The sequence below is a fragment of the Hippocampus bargibanti genome, linkage group LG03 (assembly GCF_051943395.1).
Source record: "Hippocampus bargibanti isolate YZ-2025 linkage group LG03, ASM5194339v1, whole genome shotgun sequence".
Classification (NCBI taxonomy): Eukaryota; Metazoa; Chordata; class Actinopteri; order Syngnathiformes; family Syngnathidae; genus Hippocampus; species Hippocampus bargibanti.
This window is the reverse complement of record NC_142736.1, coordinates 6537155-6550541: the sequence shown is the minus strand read 5'-3', so window position 1 is coordinate 6550541 and position 13387 is coordinate 6537155. Positions and strand designations below refer to the sequence as shown.

The 13387-nt window shown below is 40.8% G+C and overlaps 1 protein-coding gene across 1 annotated transcript in view; it reads right to left on the bottom strand.

Moving 5' to 3' along the window:
• The window catches only part of cemip (cell migration inducing hyaluronidase 1), a 121679-nt gene extending 116003 nt beyond the window's left edge, over positions 1 to 5676 (bottom strand). The window contains exon 1 of the mRNA XM_088991758.1: positions 5598 to 5676. Coding sequence (XP_088847884.1) covers positions 5598 to 5652 — 55 coding nt within the window. The 5' untranslated portion in view covers positions 5653 to 5676. The remainder of the gene's footprint in view (positions 1 to 5597) is intronic.
• Positions 5677 to 13387: the final 7711 nt, after the last annotated feature.

The following is a 13387-nucleotide window of genomic DNA, read 5'->3' as shown; positions in this document are numbered from 1 at the left end:
CTCTTTTTCCGCAAATTGGCGTCGCTAAAAACATGCTATGAATTGAGACAATTGATTACAGATTTCAAGTGTTTGTAAATGCCAGCTTGAAAGTGGATGATACAAAACAAAGAAATTGCGGCAATTAGACAAATGATGCTGCAAAATAGAATGGTTTTAGACCTTTTGAGAGCCCCACAAGAGGGTGTCTGTGCTATGGTCGGTCACACTTGTTGCACGTATATACCCGAAGACGCCAATTCTATAACCATGACTAATGCTTTGTCTGTTATCAGGGACCTCAGAGATGGGCAAAGAACAACGGCCTGATCACCCGTGGAGCTGTGCCATGCTCTTTGCAGGCCCTTGGTATACGACTTTGTTTAGACTGTTTGTACCTGTCATGCTTTTCCTTATTTTCTAAGTCATTGGCTTTATTGTTCCTTGTTTACGTGCAATGGTTATCTCTATGATCACCAGTTCCCATGTTAATTACGCGAAGATTTTGTATCAACAAATGCGTAAAAGGGACACCGTGTTGTAATTTGGAATTTTACGCCATGGCCAGAGTGTGGTCGCTCCTAATGGAGGGCTGAGAAGGAATTTCAGTCTCTACGTTACGTTAGAGGTTTTCGCCTTCTACCTGAGATTGTGTTCCCGTGCCGTTAGTCTGTGATGTTCATACTGAAAACCGCTTTGGAGATGTATGGATTGATGTTTTGAATGTGCAACAGGGGGAGATGATATGACGATCTATATACATATCCTTAAACATCTGATGTCACTTTTAAATTCTACTCTTTTGTATTTTTTTAGTTTAGTCTAAGTTGTTACTTTACATATTTGTAGTTTAGTGTGAACCGTTACTTTAAACATTCTTAGTTCAGTCTGATTGTGAACTCCCACCGTTGTATTTAGTAGCTGATAGGCTCTTTTGAAATGCTCTCATTCCCGCCATATAACTACCTCGGGTGAGGGAAAGGCTCTTTCTCTCACTGCTCATTCCTCAATGGAGTAACATGTCTCTACACCAGGGGCGTCAAACATACGGCCCGTGGGCCGGAACCGGCCCACAAGAAGGTGTGATCAGGACCGCAGAATAATTTAAAAGTGGAAAAATGCACGAACGACACAGAATTCATATTTTTAAGGGGGCGCAATTCAAGGATTGTCCACTAGGGGGAGAGTGTAGAATTTTCAATGAAAAATAGACCACGTGCTATTTTTTTACATAGATGCGTGGGAAACCTTTGTGCTTGGTGTGTAGAAGAAGATGCACAAAGCCGGATTAGATGTAGGACATTGATTCGCTCTGGCGATCCCTGAAGGGAAAAGCCGAAAGGAAAAGAAGATAGCATATATGGTATAATTTTAATGGTCCGGCCCACTTGACATCTACCGAGGCCATATGTGGCCCCACGATGTGAAATGAGTTTGACACCCCTGCTCTACACTGTCCGGAAGATTAAATGTTTTTGTTTTCTACTTTGGTTCCTGCTTGATGTTTACATTCAAACAAGTGATGATGCTCTTCAATCACAAAGTTGGATGTATCAGTCCCTTTAGCCATGAAATAACTTGTGAAGAAAGAAATACTGTCATTAGACGGAGTTTTTACCATGAATGCGTCGATTCATGAAATGGGGTTAGAGGTCGCTCTTTCACACCGCAGAGAAGAATGAACAACAGGATGGCGAAGCATTACTAATAACTTAATGAAATTGCAATATTATCTGATATTTCCTGACATATTCTGAGCTGTCCAACCTTTCTTCATAATGTCCATTTTTTTCTTGAAAAGTTCGTCTTGAAAACGGCTTTATTAGCCAGACACAAATTTATTCTGGAATTGAAAATACAGTAAAGTCTCGTTATATCAATATTCTCAGGAGTCTGAAAAAATGTCGATGTAACCGGACTATCGATATATCCGTCCTGCGCCGAACTGCATTAAAAGGGGTGGGGCAACACGGAAATGGGGGATCTTTGATATGGCATGTAATTTTATCATTGTCATGATCTGGTTGGCGACCAACAGGGGGCGCTGTCGGCCCCGCCTACACCTGCACAGGTGCTGGTCGTCCCGATCAGATTGGCGACCAGCGGGTAGCGACGTCAGCCCTGCCTGCAGCCTCGCAGGTGCTGGTCGTTTAATCATTGACACTTAAAAGGACACCCGGCACGATCATCCGGTGCCGGTTCATTGTTTGCTGCTTGTTTGCTGCATGCATTGTGTATGTGATTGTTTAACCTTGGCGGACTTTTACTTTTTGTCTTCTTTTTCTACTTTATATTTTTTCCATTCAGATGATTTTGTTCCTGCTGACCTTTATTTTAATACAATTTGTCAAACAACCTCCTGCTCCCTCCTGCCTGCTTTTTGGGATCCGCACCCGCCATCACCACCTCGCAAACCGTGACAATCATTGGGTTCATGGATTGCATATCTAGCATGCTTTTTGTACAGTAGTGAAGTGAAAAATACACTTGTGCATAAAATAAAAACGTCTTAACACTTTTTAATGACTATTTTCTCTCAAAAATGCATCTAATGCAAAATCCTCACGTCGTTCTATTCACACGAAACCACGAACACCAGCATGTACAACCATATGAAAAACAGTGATTGTTGCAAGCGATAAAGATATCTGAATGCAACACAATTAAATACATGGATGAAAAACCAAAACTGCAATGTTTACATTACTTACGTTGATGAAGTATTCTGCTGCACGTCAAACTTTCGCGACGAAGGATTTGCTTGTTGGATTGTCCTCCACAGCCACAATTGCCTTGTACGTTGTTCGGATATCACAATTGTTACGTTTCCCCATGGTTGAAATTGGTCTTGAACAACAGTACTGTATATAAGCTCTGCTACGCCTTTTTTTTTTTTTTTATTGGGCTCGCGTCGACAGATCTAAACACGGAAGCTGGTTACGTGACTGGGGCTTGGGAGGACCCGACAACGGGGTTCGGGAGAGTGCCTGAATAGAATGGCTGAGCTGTGGCGTAACAGCAGCTCCTGTTTGTATCTGTATGTGATAACTGCTACGTTCGTTATTAAAAAGACCGACCCGCTAGAGCAGCGACTGTGCGCAACATTTGCCATGCTGAGGGGCATTACAGTATTTTTCAGATGCTATTGCAGCAGTAATGAAAGACGTGAGCTCTGCTACAATTTTTTTTATAGTGCTCGCTTATGACAAGTCAAAACACGGAAGCCGGTTACGTGACTGGGGGATCTTTAATACAGTATGGCATGTACAGTAATTTTCAAAATCATCACGCTTCATCAGACAAAACAATAAACATTGTTGCAAAAAACGATTGCATTCATATACAGTACAGTACAGTGTACATATACATAAAACTGCAACAGGGAAACTGCAACGCTTACATCTTATTACGCAATTTAAAAAAAATATTCAATCTTGTTCTGCTGCCCATTTTCACCTTTTATCACAAACGATTCAATCTTGTTTAACCGTTCTAAAAAACCCGATGATTTTCTCTGGATTCTAAGTAAGATCGTACGTCCGTAGCACCTTGCAACGCTTGTGTCTTTGTTGCAATAGGTGTGTATTCAGTTGGTTCTTCATCCTCATCATCCTGTCATTATGGGAATCTTCTGAGACATACTTGGCTTTGATTTCGTGTTGGATTCTCCTCAACAGCCACGATTGCCTTGTATTTCGTTACAAGGTCACAATTCTTTCGTTTCGCTATGGTTGAAGACGGTAAAAAAATGGCGTCTGCTACACTGCAAGACACGGGAGCTGGTCACGTAACCAAGTCACGTGACCAAGTCAACCAACCAAGTCAACCGATACAGATTTCGATAATGGTGGTACTGTATAGAAACCCCTAAGCAAATATCGATTCACCTTAAGTATCTTTTGTATCAGTTGTATTAAGTTCATCCTGTCTACTTGATATCTAATTTAAAACAGATTCTTATCTTACAGACAGTGTATTGTCCGTGTTCAAATCCCTGACATGTTTCGGCATCTACTTCCACCTTCGTCAGATATTCAGCTGGTGTTGCTGTGAGGGCGTGACCTACCTGTCAGATCTGACAGGCAAGTCACAGGGATGAGGATCTGACATATCTGACAGGCCAGCCATCAACAGGGATGAGGGAGCCTACATGCTCTCTACTACCTGGAGCAGTATTCTGGAGGGACGAATGGACAGATGGGGGCGTGACTTGCCTGTCAGATCTGACAGGTAGGTCACGCCCTCATAGCAATACCAGATGAATAAGGCGCGTCACAACAACATCCGTGACACTCTGACGAAGGCGGAAGTAGACGTCGAAACATGTCAGGTATTTGAACACCGACAATACACTGTAAGATAAGAACCTGTTTTAAATTAGATATCTTTTGTATCGATATAAACATAGCAAAATGGCCGGCGGGAGATGAAAAAGAGCACCGTAGTAACCGGATTATCGTAATAACCATGAATCTTACTAAACGGGACTAATTATACATAAAAAGACTAGAAATGTGCACGGGAAATGAAAATAGTATCGTAATAAGCAGTATTATCAATATAACCGATATCGATATAACGAGACTTTACTGTATGAAATAGAGCGCCATTCCAGAATTTGTTTGGGTTTTGTTTTTTTCATGCTTGGGTGGCGATAAAACACTGGCCATGGCCTTAGGGAATGTTATTTCTTTTCCACAAGGGAGCAGTATTTCCCTTTTTTCCATTTTAGCGAATTGTTCCAGCTTCAGCTGTTGTTAAAGCGCTATATAAACATTTATGTACTGTATGTATGGCACTGTATGCTGGACAGCCAATCTCATTTCAAGCTCATATAACTCCAGACCCATATAATTTAGGAATTAACTTTTTTTTCTGATGAAAGAAGAGAGTCTAAGGTTTCTAACACTATATTTATTTCGTCCGAAGAGTCAATATTCTGTGGTCCTGGAATTCAAGTGACAATGACAAAAACCCTGACACATTTTTGCACATGTCTGGCAGTGAATGAGTTAACAGTAAATCTGCTCTCTTCCTTCAGCAATTGTGGGTTGGCCTTGGGTTGCCAATAACAAATCTGAAAAGCAACTGTTTCATCTCCATTGATTTTTATGTTCCAATGGCCCACAGAACTGATTGTGAAAGCGTCCAGGTAGAAGTCTGACCCAGGTCACAAATGATGGCTGAAATGTGATTGGTTAAAGGCTTGAATACGAAAACACACATCTGGAAGCAGCACAACAGGGAAAAGCAATGAATAGAAGCTGAAAGGCAATTTGGAAGTGTGTAATAAAAATGGACGAAATATAATTAACATTGGTCTGTGATTAAGATATTTTTAGGCCAGCAGAGAAAGCCTTGCAGGCCCTGATGGTCCACCTTTGTTGTGAATAGACAATGTTTCTTTAAAGCTGCATCTTTTTTTGGGTGGCCCAACCATGGGCACAAAGCTCCTGACAAATTAGCAACGTTTGAATATTACTTGGGCATGAATTTGACTATTGATGTTATCAGATTTTTAAGTACTCTTCAGAATGATTCTCAGACTTTTAAGTACATGTACTGCTAACACATCCAGTCTCATTTGAAATTGGTCAGTGAAAAAGCTCATCACTCACATGCTTGGATGGTGGTGTACAGCAGAGCTGCAACAAACACAAAACAAGTCTTCATTGCTATCAGCTCCCCACAGACCAACCTAACACCAGTGGCCTTCTACGAATGTTCTGGACCTTCCACTGGGCTGCAGGTGGAACGTGCCAAATTCACGGGCACTGGTAATCAAAGATATCTGAAAAAATAAAAAAAAAGGATTTCACATGAGATGTACACCCTTTATGATTTCAGCTTGACCTGAGATTCCAGAGCACAAATCATACAAATGCATAGGCTTGCTTTTTAACTCATTCAACATTTACAATAATTGTGTTCCACTATTTGACCCAACACAGTGCTGCTAACATTTTAAATAAGATTCTGTCAAGGGTTACTGTCACACATATGACAGTCAGACACTGTGGACGAAGACTCAGAACCAGAAAGTTTGTCCCTACTGCGGGCAGGAAACGCAGTCATTCATGATATACGTCTGAATTCTGCGGCCCTCTGCTATTGAGAGTACATGCAAATTAAAGTGATTCATTAGTAAAACATAGTTTTCTTGATTATGATACCACGCCCCTGAAACGTTCTGAGCCCCAACAGATGTAAGCAATAAAACATTGTCTTTTCCATGAGCTTATAAATTTGTAACCTGGCTAATGAGCTTTCCCTGTGCAGGATGTTCAAGTCGTAAATAAATTTGGTGATAAAGGAGTATTCTAAGTACTAAATTCTATGCAAAGACAGATATCCTAGATCAGGGGTGTCAAACATACGGCCCGCGGGCCGGAACCGGCCCCCAAGGAGGTTCAATCAGGCCCGCAGGATAATTTGAAAGTGGAAAAATGCATAAAAGACATGGAATTGATATTTTTAATTCGCTGCAATTCATGGCTTATCCTCTAAGGGGCACACTCGTTCCATCAGATTAGAAGACACGCCGCATCACTGAGGCAGATTCAAAACAGCAGACGGTGTCAATGCGCCATCTACTGCTTGTTACGACGTTGTTAATACTTTGGTCTCTGCCTCTCCGCTACACCCTCATTAGCCAAAATGTCGTTATCCAAACGGAGAAAAGTAGATAAGGAATGTAGAATTTTCAAAGAAAAATGGACCACGTCCTATTTATATACAGAGATGCACGCAAAACCTTTGTGCTTGGTGTGTTTGTAACAAGTTTCGGTATTGAAGGAATATAATATTCGACGCCACTACGAGACTCATCACAGCGAAAGATATGACGGGTTGCAAGGACAACTGAGAAGAGAAAAGATTAACGAATTGCTGGCGGGTCTGAGGAAACAGCAGTCAACTTTCATTCGGAGCCGAGAATTCAATGAAGCAGCGGTAAAAGCCAGCTACCTAATTGCTAGTGAAATAGTATTAGCATCGAAGCCGTATTTCGACATTTCGACGGTGACTTCGTTAAACGATGCATGATGAAGGCGGCTGAACTTGTATGTTCCGAGAAGCGACAAGCTTTTGCCAATATTAGCCCGACGAGGAATACTATAGCAGAGAGGATTTATTGCATTTTCCATGGCAATTGACGAGAGCACTGACATCACAGACGTGGCCCAACTGGCCATATTTATTCGAGGAGTTGATGAGACATTGACTGTTACTGAAGAGTTTCTTGAGTTGGTGCCAATGATGGACACCACAACAGCCAAGGACATTTTCGGCTCTGTCGTTGCTGTATTGGACAGAGTTGGAGTGGACCGGTCCCGCGTTGTCAGCCTGGCTACAGACGGCGCGTGATCCATGTTCGGAAAGAAAGCAGGTGTCGCGACAAAGTTCAAAGACAATGTACAAGCCCTTAATGGAGGAGATTGTTTCTGGACATTTCACTGTATTTTGCACCAGGAGGCATTGTGTCGCAAGTCGCTGAAAATGGACCACGTCATGGAGGTGGTTGTTCGCACTGTAAATTTCATCCGGTCCAGAGGTCTGAACCATCGTCAGTTTGACAAACTTCTCAGCAACATTACCCACAGCCTGCCATAGCACACTTTAATGTTAGTCAGCAGGTTAACAGCAGTACTGTTCATACAACTCCATAAATTTTCAGTATGTATTGTATGTGTATGTATGTTTCATGTACGAAGTTTACAGATTTACAGGACAGGTGAACACTTTCTTCATTACACATTTAAAATCACTCTCCGTTTGTAAGGTGTTCGCAGGGATTACATTTAGATTTTATACGCGTATGTGTAAGTGGTTTAAAAATTCCCTTCCTTTAAAAGTCTCATTTAATCTTAAAGTGCATTACTATATTTTTCAGTACCAATTAAAGTTTTGTGCCTTTGTACAATCAGTGGGATCAGTTGCAATGCATATTTGTGAATGATAAAAGTAAATTGCACATTTCTCTAAGGAAATATGAGGTGTTTCATGAAATGTTTTGTAAAAGGATAGGTCATTAAATGTCAATATTTTCCTAATGTTCTTGTGCTTCTTTACACCAAAACAAAGGAAATACATGATATTTTTTCTATTTTTAGCAGAGTATGGTATAATTTTAATGGTCCGGCCCACTTGACATCTCCCTAGGCCGTATGTGGCCCGCGATGCGAAATGAGTTTGACACCCCTGCGATGAAGCTGACAGTTTAACTTGCTGTCTGTTGACCTGATTGACACCAGGTTGTCTGTGCTTCATGTTTTTACATGTAAATGAATGGAAGAATCATCATGAAGTGTGTCGCCCGACTTTGATTGTATTTAATTAGCTTATATGGGAATTTGGGGGAATCGATCAGGGAAAAATGCAGCTGAAACACTATATTGATTAAAAGGGTTTTTTATTTGAAAATTTTAATTACACGCCTATTTCATTATTTGTTGATTCTGTACTATTGCGACATTGTACTTGATAGAATCAGATGTATGCTGGTGATGACATAGCCAACAGGGTGGCTCTCGTGTTCTGTTCAATTCTGTATTTTTAGATGAAATACAAGTTTGTCATTGCACAGCACAAGGACATTTAGAAAAATGCAGATCAGATCCAACCATTACACATGTGTACACATTAATTAAATAAGATATATCTTTTGTATAGCTTGGTATTGAATACGTATAATATCCTATACACCAGCAACTGTGATTGGCTGGCGACCAGTTCATGATGTCCCCCGTCTAATGCCTGAAGAGAGCTGTAAAAAGCTCTAGTAACCCCAGCGGACCTAGTGAAGATAGCACTGATCAAAAAAGGAATGAATATATGCCAGCATGAGTGCCTCGTTCAACATGTTTATACACGTTATGGACAGGCTGAGTATGATGATGAGCAGAGGTCACTGACCTTTTTGAAACCAAGAAGTACTTCTCAGATACAGGTTAATAATACAATATAAGATAAGCTTTATTGGCCTGACAATGGAGAAATTCCCAATTCACAGAGGCAAAGCTACGGAAGGAAGATAAAAAAAAAAGTAGAAGAACAAAATATTGGAGCTTCTGTCAGGCAGCCACTCTCGCAGTGACTCTTGAGGTCAAATAAAATAATATGACAACACAAAAGGCACAGACAAAAGACATGCAATCTTAAGCAGTTTTCTGCATCCCCTTTGTTGTATGAAGCAGTTATACTGTAGATGAAAAAGGATAGGATCAGCGTGTCTTTTTCACCAGTGGACCAGCGATGTCATGTTGAAAATGTGCACACATCTGCGACAAGCTAAGTTTTGAAAGCTAACACAAAGCTGCAACATCCATTGATGAAAAGAGATTGTCTCGCATCTCCTGTCCAACGTAATCTGCTTCAGTTCCAAGCCACGACTCCTAGTTCCACATACGCATCAGCGCTTCTTCCTTCTCATCGTCGGCTTTGCAAGCCATGTATCCCTCCCGCCGCAGACGGTCCAACAGCATATATGCTGCCCATTACAGGAGCAAAAAAATACAAGTGCCCCAGAGTTGTCCCGCAAGTCAAATGACACTGACATTCTTCCGAATTAAAAACAGTGCTGCTATACGAGTGCTGCCGAAAAGGTGCGACAACCAAGTAATAAAATAAAACAGAGAAACAACATAAAAAGCAAAACTCATAAGAGCACTTGCCAATGGCTGCCAACCCAGGTGCCATTTTGGACTTTAAAGTTACCAGATCCGTCAGCACTTCTGAAAGAACAAACTTGCTCAAATTATATTTTGGAGTATAGATAGGTTAGTTAACAAACTATGAACATCCAACCACAGCATGGGAAGACCTAATTATGTTTCATGATTTAGCACAAATAATGAACAATGATTCTCCAAAGTTCGACAAAAATATAAATATGCCAAAAAGCCACTGAAGAAGCAAAGGTTAATTCAATCCAAGACTGCAGGGATTGTTGATTTTGTTGCTGTGTGAAAGTGTGTGGGGAATGATGAGCTGTGCTGAGACATCCTGGTGGTTTCAGTACATAGATTTGAAAAGTTTTGGGTGAGGGTGGAGGTGCAGTGGCTGAACAGGTTGGGGCATGTTGGTCAAAAACTGTAATGATATGAAAACACACTTGCTCAGATCTGAGTTTGGCGATTATCTTGGAGAGTGTAATTCTGCCATTATTCCCAGGGTAAGAGAGGACAGAACAGGGTTATCTAATCCAGGCTGGGGGAAAGGTTTTTCCATCTCTGAACTACATCTGGAAACTGTATGTATGCACAAATTCAACTGTATCATCACCAGCAAAAAAAAACATTCAAAATTGCAAACCCAAGCAGCACTAGGATTTCTGTTTTTCTTGGCAAAGCACCAATTGTTGAAAATATTACAATTGTAGTTAAAGCAGATTTAACAACATCAGCAGTGAACAAGCCACAGTTATTTTATCTGGTTTCACATCTGTCCTTTATGGAAGAGAAGTATGAGGGTGGCTTTAAACAGTCTAGGATTCTAGGTTCAAAAAGAGTCCACATGATCACCTGATAAATTAAAAACATTTAAATGTGTGATGCTCGATCAAATCAAAGTCTCTGAAACCAAGAGACACTGTGTTAAAGAGTGGGCCATATACACCATGCAAAATGTAATGATCCTTTTATCTCCTAAATGTGAAATTGGAGTTTTAACAGGTCCAATTTGTGGAGATTCCTGATGTCAAGGTCCAGAGAATCATACTATTAGCATGTATGTATTTATACTTTATATCAGGTATGGGCAAACTACGGCCCGCGGGCCACATACGGCCCGTTAGGCTTTTCAATCCGGCCCGCCGAACTTGCCCAAATTATAGTACAAACAGTGTCTAAAACTCATGACAAAAAGCTAGCGAACAACAGGGCAGATAACTGAAAAGTTGCCTGCCCCATTTTTCCCAACTTGAAGCAAAATGAGTCCAATCCCATTAAGAAACATTGTCACAAAGTATTAAGTTTTTTTTAAATCAAGAATGCACCAACTACAAATGCTACCTTGCTTAATTTACGGCAAATGCGCATGGCTGTAAATTTTGCTACAGTAGTCGATTGTCATTGCGGTGCACAATGCAACGTTTGCATTGATTCCTACGAGCCACTAAGCCCCTTTCATAAGTCTCACGTACACTTTACAGTCACGGCTTAATGTAAATGTACGTTTTGTAGCGTCACATATGTTGTTAGCTTCTTTTGAATCTTTCTTCTAGTTTGAGGTTCTGTGCATCTATTTTGGAAAATGACATGCAATTGCACGACTTTGTAACGCTTGCGAAAGTCCGGAAGAAAGAAGCAGGCTTCTGATTGGCTGCCGAGCCGAGTATGCAAATTTCAACTGCAGGTAGTCTATGTTCGTGTGCTCGGCGACGGTACACGTGTATTGTTAGCGCGTGAAGGCGAGAGCGTCAGTGAGGAGTTTGTTGAGCGCGCGGTCAGGACAAACCATCTATGATTTGGCGGAATTTAACACAAGTAGGTATTATTGAGCTTGAATATTTCGTTGTGTAATAATATGTTTTGAATGTTGAAAGTGATTCCATTTTTCAATAAATGTTGATTTCTTTGCCCCTTCGATGGAAACTTAAAAACAGACGCAATCTTGATAAATCACAGTGCATGTGTTATTTTAATCTATTTCCATTTCCTCCTCCAAGTATCTGCGAAATAGTCTGTAAATGCCATATCTTGCATATTCCTTGAGACAAATTTATTAACTGATCAGGGATATTTTTCACATTTGAAAGACAGTTAATAAATTGGGTTGTAGTGTTTTTACTGTGCTATGAGGTTTGTACATACTACATTTAAAGGACAACCGGCACCATTTTTTGTTTTTGTTTCCCACTGACATCAGAAAAACGTTTTATAGCATCTAAAATACCCAAATCAGGCAGGCTGATATTTTTAGTTAAATGAAAAACACCAATAAAAATGACTTCAAAATGAATCCGGAAATGGTCAGTTTCAGAAGGTCCCACCCCTCTGTTCGTGACGTCACGCCAAGACGTCGTGCCTTGCTCGAGAATCAAAACAATGGCTTCAGATTCGGAGAAGATGTTTTCTTGTTCTTGTTCTTCTGAAGAGGAAAGCATAAATGTTTGCAATTGATTCTAGGAGTCCTCCCATATCAATTCGAGCCGTCAATGACAGCAATGTAGCACCCAGAAAAAGCAGAAGATTGCGCCCAAGCTCCGTTGGAAATGGGCTGATTTGTCAGCTGGGAATTTGTGTCAGCGAATATCAAATAGTTGTCTTCGTGCAACACACAACGATTCACCATGGCGTTATTTATGTGTTTTCCTTCTAATTTCGCCATCAACACGGATCAACACGGATTAACACGAAGTTTCCAGACCAAACAAAGTACCCAAAATGCATTGTATGTCGCTTTCTCGGTCAGGGGCGGTCCAAACGTGACGTCACATGGGGATCGTCATCAACTCGAAAACAAGACTTCATATATTCAGCGCAAGTCTTAAAACGTAAACTATAGCTATATGCTGTGGAATCTTTGTAAAATACGCTCAGTCGAAGTCATTTGAAGTGATTTTATAAATTATGGACATAACTTGTTCGGAGTATTTCCGGTCCAAACACTCCCTCCAAATGCTCCTGGCCCGGCCCGTCTGTCAAATTTTAGAACCCAATGCGGCCCGCGAATCAAAAAGTTTGCCCACCCCTGCTTTATATTCAATATTTTGGTACAGGAAGCAGTAAGGAGAGTCAAATAACTACAGTACCGTACCATCAATACATGTATTTCAGAATCAGAATCAGAAAGCCTTTAACAGTCCGACAGTGAGGAAATTTTTAATCTTCAGCAGCAACATTGAAAGGGGTGGGGTGCCTTAAATTAATATGGAGCACTTTAACAACAACAACCACGGGTTTAACATAAACATAAATCATGAATAAAATATTAATTAATTAATAGCATTTTCTTTAACATTAACTGATTCGCTGTCATTCACGGATTACATTCGGGAATTGAAAATCTGCCGTAAAACAACATTCCCGAGTTGATTTGGTGTTTGCTTTTTTTGCGGGAGGGTCCATGTCTGTCTTCTGTGTGAATTTCAGAACTTTAGGTAATGTATTTCCCTCCCACGAGGGGGCAACATTTGCGCATTGCTCAAAAAAATGCAGCTTCCAATCACCGCATGAAGAACACGAAGGAGGGGGGCCTTCCTTTCGGTGTTTTAATGGCGATCATGCCAAAGCATTTTAGTCACAATTACAAGCAGTCTACGCTGGCACAGTATTGGACTGGTAGCGCAGCTGCACAACTGAGACTGATATGTCGGGTGACTCGGAGCCGGAATGCTCTGATGAGTGGCTGCCGTCGGCTCGAAGAGCACCCGGCATACTTAATAATAATAATACCTTTTATTTATGAG